The 5,538-nt window shown below is 49.4% G+C and overlaps 1 protein-coding gene across 2 annotated transcripts in view; it reads right to left on the reverse strand.

Annotated features, from left to right (window-relative positions):
- Positions 1-826: 826 nt before the first annotated feature.
- The window catches only part of mmrn2a (multimerin 2a), a 14,247-nt gene continuing 9,535 nt past the window's right edge, over positions 827-5,538 (reverse strand). For both annotated transcript variants that reach the window (XM_024296963.2, XM_036215601.1), the window contains exons 5-9: positions 4,385-4,755; positions 4,127-4,291; positions 3,591-4,055; positions 3,193-3,514; positions 827-2,020 (exon numbers count right to left, since the gene is read on the reverse strand). In XM_024296963.2, coding sequence (XP_024152731.2) covers positions 1,155-2,020; positions 3,193-3,514; positions 3,591-4,055; positions 4,127-4,291; positions 4,385-4,755 — 2,189 coding nt within the window. In that variant the 3' untranslated portion in view covers positions 827-1,154. The remainder of the gene's footprint in view (positions 2,021-3,192; positions 3,515-3,590; positions 4,056-4,126; positions 4,292-4,384; positions 4,756-5,538) is intronic.

Here is a 5,538-nt window from a genome sequence, read left to right on the forward strand (position 1 = left end):
AATGACCTCCACATGTAACACCAGTCCTGTTTGGAGGCTTTTCTAATTGTTGCCACTGAAGTGCACCTGTTGTTAATTCATGAACACCGATACAGCTGAAATTGATTAACGAGGCCCTCAGCTGCTTAACCAACCAGAAGATTATCAGACAGGTTTAACTCAATTCATGCCAGGACCAATAAAAAAGTGTTCCTTTAATTTTTGTGAGCAGTATATATATATACATGTATATTTTAAAATGACTTAAATATACCATGCCGAATAATATTTACAAACTGTATGGACCACAAATGAATCTAATATAGATTCTTAGAATTTGATTTGTTTTATTTGCAAATGTTTTCTTTTTCTCAAAGCTGTTTTTTTTCCTGGATCTGAATCGATCAAAGGCTGTAGAAGTGCTTCATTCCGGCTGATCCCGGATCATCAGAACCTGCTTGGTCTCATCTGCAGCTGCAGAGCAGATGTTGAACCTCTGATCTCTGTGGAGGTTTTGACTTTTGAGACGCGTCTCTGAGGAGCTGTTTGTGGGTCATCGTCATGAATCTTAGTTACCATCAAAAGTAAGATTCAGCCAAGTCAGACGTTTACGTCTTCATATTTTTAAATTATTAAACATTTTTATTTGAAGGCAAAGCTAATTTCAAACACTGCTCCAAATGTCTTAATAGAGATATTAAAGCATATTCTCTAAAATCTTTTTTACAAACTACAACAAATGTGTTTGTCACCAACAACGTTTTACTGAAAAACTGAAAATGTTTCTTTAAAGGTTCGAAAGCCGCATATTTAATTTGATCAAAATCAGTTTTTAATGAGAACATTGTGATTTCCAACAGCGAACAGAGTCTTTATTAAAGTAAATATAGTCAACTAAAAAAGACAAACATAAATATTTCAACAGGGTAGTTTCATTTTCACATCTACTCTTCAAATAGTCAATAAAATCTCTGGGTTCTAAATGTTCTTCCCTCCAGAACCGGATCAGTTCCGGTTCTCCTGACTCCGTCCAGAAAACGAGGCGCTCCCTCTTGTTTTCAGTTTCTGTCCCGGGTGGTGTGGGTTCGATTCTTCACCTCCTCATCTGCTCTCTAAGGTGCACAGCGGAAGAGCCCCGACCATCATCTTCCAACCCCCGCCCCCGTGCTCCGCCTTCAGGTGCTTTGATGCAGCAGCAGCCCAGCAAACAGGTTGTCCTTTGACTCCACCCACTCCCCTGGCCTCACGTCCAGCCGCACCTCCTGCCCCTCCCTCAGCCAGAGGAGACCCGCTCCGGTGACGAGCCCCGCCTCCATTACCGCTTCCCTCCGTAGAGACAGTGGGGTTCCCTCCTCAGTCTCCCCCCTCCTCAGATACACGTGGGCGGGGCCTGACGTCAGGTGCAGGGTGAGAAGGAACAGGTAGACCCCGCCCACTGGAGCCCTGAAGGTTCCGGTTTGAGAGTAGACCTGACCCCGGTTCAGAGACGGCTGGAAGGTCACGGACCCGTCTGAGATCCTGAGGGGAGATCCGGCGATGAAGAGCGGAGAGCGGGCCGGTACAGGTGCACCTGAGAGGAACACCTGTTCTGACTCTGACACCTCCCTCCTGCTGCGGCCTCCCACCCCCTTTCTGCCCCCTCCCCTCCTCTTCATCAGCTCCCACAGCTTGTCGAGCTCCAGCGTGGCGTTGGCCTTCAGCAGCACGTCTGCGTTGATGAAGACGTTCTTGAACAGCCTGAGGTGTTCCTGCAGCCCCCTCTTCATCCACATCAGCTCCGCACAGATCGTGCCGGTGGGCGGCGCCCCCCCATCGCTGCTGCAGGTGTGGGCTCTTTCCTCCGCCCGGACCAGCCGCTGCTGCAGCTTCTCCACCTTCTTCTCGAGCTTCCACAGGTCGCCGCCGTCCCCGGCGTGGAGGAGGAGCTGCTGCTCCCGCACCGGATCTGCTCCGCCTTTTCTCCTGGAGCCAGCGGGATGCCAGTCCGGGAGGGGGTGGAAGACGGAGGGCTGGTCAGCAGACGGCACCTCCTCTCTGCCTCCTGCAGAGGAGAAACTGGAGGTTAGATGGAGACACGGATCCAACAAAGATTCACCAGAGAGAAACTTAAAACCTCGCCACTCTGAAATCTGCAAAGCCAGAAGTGAGGAGGCTTCGTCCCAACATCTTTTAGGAGATCGACTTTATTTGTTTTCAGGACATTTCTTTGAGTTAAACTGTGAAACTTCACATTTTTAGAAGGATTTTCTTTTTATGTGTTTCTGCTTCACCCAAGACCTCCCTCTTCTACCTCCTCCAATGAAACACCAGCCAGCAGAGACACAATCTCCTGATCCTTCTGTGGATCTCAAACTCAATTTGTCTTTACTAAGAACTAAGCAGAACAACTCTGTTTTGGACAGAATCTGAGACAGACGAAGAGAACCAAAAGTCCAGATGGAAAAAGTTCCTCCTGCAGGACGGAAATGTTAAAATTAAACTGTAAACTCACTACCTCAAATGATTCCAAAATGTTTCTTCAGTGCTTCAATGAAAATAATTTGGTTGTCTGAACTGATGCATTCATTTTGGATTCTTTGATCATTTGAGAAGCTCTTCTTTCATTTATTGCTGGATTGCCGTAAACACGACTGCTTGGCTGGATAGGCGATGATGATCCAGCATGGGTCATACGGACAAATGTGCTCAAATAAAATTATTTTTGTAGATTTAGAATCCATCTGAACTGAGTGACTGATAACAAAAACATGAATCTACAGGTTTTACACTTGAATCTGTCTTGGATTCTTCTGTCTTCCCTCTCAGCAGAGTGTTTCTTCTTAACTAATACATGAGGACAGATGGAGCAAGAAAGTATCTAGCATCCACATCTCAACCCCAAAGAAAATCTTTGGAGAGAGTTGAAAGTCCATGTGGCCCAACGACAGCCCCAAAACATCACTGCTCTAGAGGAGATCTGATGGAGGAATGGACCAAAACATCACCGCTCTAGAGAAGATCTGTACGGAGCAAATGTGAATATCAACACTAGTTTTTGAAAACCTTGTGAAGACTTACAGAAAACGTTTGACTGCTTCTTATGATGGAAATTACAGGCCTCTTGTCTTTTTAAGAGGGAGAACTTGCACAATTGGTGACTGACTGAATACTTTTCTGCCCCACTGAATGCATTTTGAAAACATAACTCTAGTTTCATATCTGCAGGTCCCCCACCTGTCCTCAGTTCTTCATGGCTCATCAGCTGCTCCTGCAGGACTCTGAGCTCCTCCTTCAGGGCTAGGATGGAGTGGGCCTCCTGGTCCTGGAGGGGCCTCTCCACAAACTCCAGGACCTCCTCCCCCAGCAGCTGCTGCATCACGTCGTTGTGCCTGACCACATCCCCCTGGAGGGAGTAGAAGAAGTCGAGGAGGTCCGCCGTCTTGTTCTCCAGCTCCACATCGGCCTCTCGCAGAGCTGCCAGCGAGCCGGCCAGCCGGGTCAGGTTCAGGTCCAGAGTGCTGGTTCTACTCTGCCCCGAGGCCAGCATCTCCTTCACCTGCAGGTACAGTTGGATTTAAAGACACAGGTGTGTTTGGTGGAGAATCTCTTTGTTCCTACATCTGTGCAGCTACCTGCTGGAGGCCGTGCTGCAGCGCCTTTACTGCTGGTTCCCAGTCGCTGGCTCCGCCCCATTGCTCCAACCATCGCTCACTTTGCTCCTCTAATGCAACACTATTGTCTTTGGCTACTACGCTCACATTGGCCACGACCCTCTCCAGGTGATCCACGGTGGCTTCCAGTTCCTTGCAGTCGCAGTTTTTGGACAAGTTGTGCTTGTAGGAGAGCAAGTACAGGTAGTCCACGTCTTTGTCTGTGCGGCGCATGTGCTCCTCCAGCAGCGTCAGGTTCCTCCCCAGCTCCTCCACCTGTCCCTGCACCGACAACTTGGACGCCTCCATCTCCAGGCCTGTCTCCATGAACAGAACCTGGCTCCTCCGTGCTGTCTGGTTGATGAATCGCTCGAGGCTCTTCAGGTTCTCCGTCAGCTGCTCCACGCCGCCGGAGGTCACCTCCATGTTGTCCAGCAGCCTGTCGACCTGCGTGAGCACACACCTTCACATCACTTCCTCTCACAGGAACGGAGAAAGAGATCCCCGATGGGACGGACCTGAATCGAGTTGTTGAGCAGCTTGTTGTCCAGTTGTGTGACGGCCTCCCAGAGCACTGCAGTGTTAGACGGTAAAGATGACGGATCCTCCGGCTCATCCTCATAGATGCTGTCCTGATCTGACCTCAGCTCGGATAGTGTGGTGTTCATGGCCTGCAGGTTGACCTGAGATCAGAGGTGAAGGAAAAACATTAGACTGGAAAGTTATCCAGGGATCGAATCATCTCAACACCTTCAGATGATTGACAGGTGTATCACCTGCATCATCTTCTGGTGCTGCTTGAGCTTCACATCCACGTCCGTCTTAAGGCTGCTGAGGTTGTATTGAAGCATTGCATGCTGGGAGTGCAGCTTGCTCTCCATGTCGCTGCGATGTTCCTCCATCTGCCTCTGAACCTCTTGGATCTGCAGGAACACCTCATCCAGCTTGGCGTCCAGCCGCTCCTCTACTCCCTCATCACTCTGGGGGCCCTCCAGGGGGTCCTCTGCACGGCTGGCCCCAAACTGGCGGCTCTTCAGCTGGGCCACCTCACTGGTCAGCCGCCCCACCTGCTGGTTGAGGTGTTCCAGACGAGACAGGACCAGGGTCATAAAGTGAGGAATTGGGAGGGTGGCGGGGTCATCCACACCTGGAACAAGAAGAGAGAGAGAGAGCTGAAACTGCAGCAGAACAACAACAAAGACGTCAACGTCTCCAACAACAACAACAAAAAACAACATTCATTTTAATCTGGTTATTTGGGTGAACAACATGGCTGGATTGTGTTCTTTTCTCAGCAGCTTGAGGGTCTTCTCACACCCCCGCAGCTCCCTGAAGGCCACAGCTTCCAGAATTAGACGCACCACAACGGACACACAATGCAGGAAACAGACCAGCCCTCTGAGCTTCAGCTCTGAAGAGGGATCCAAAACCAGTATATGTACCAGATCAGCAGATTTATGTGGTGCTGCTATAATCTAGAACAAAATGACGTTGCTGGATGTTGAGGCAACTTTCAAGCTCAGAAGATACACAGAACCCATTTCAACAGAATGGAGACAAATTGAACCAGAAGTGGGTAGAACCTGAGAATCCACCATAACCCAGTTATCTGGGAAGATCAGACCCTGAGAAACCCAAAGCCATGCCTCTGCTGACATTTACCGCCATAAAACACGGACCGAGTCGGGCTCTGAGGCAGATGACAGTAGCTGGTCTGAGAACAGTTTAAAACAAACATCCAACCTTTTGGAGGCTCCACCCTCTGAAGCTTTTCACAATAAGATGTGAGTTTTAGGTCTGGACTGTCCCACACAGGGAACACTGAGGGCACCTGGGGGGTCAGAGGTCCTCAGGAAGTTCACAGACCCTTGACCCTAAGCATCGTGGGAAACAGGGAAACTGGAATACAGGAAGCGAGGAGGTGATGTCA

The sequence above is a fragment of the Oryzias melastigma genome, linkage group LG15 (assembly GCF_002922805.2).
Source record: "Oryzias melastigma strain HK-1 linkage group LG15, ASM292280v2, whole genome shotgun sequence".
Lineage (NCBI taxonomy): Eukaryota > Metazoa > Chordata > Actinopteri > Beloniformes > Adrianichthyidae > Oryzias > Oryzias melastigma.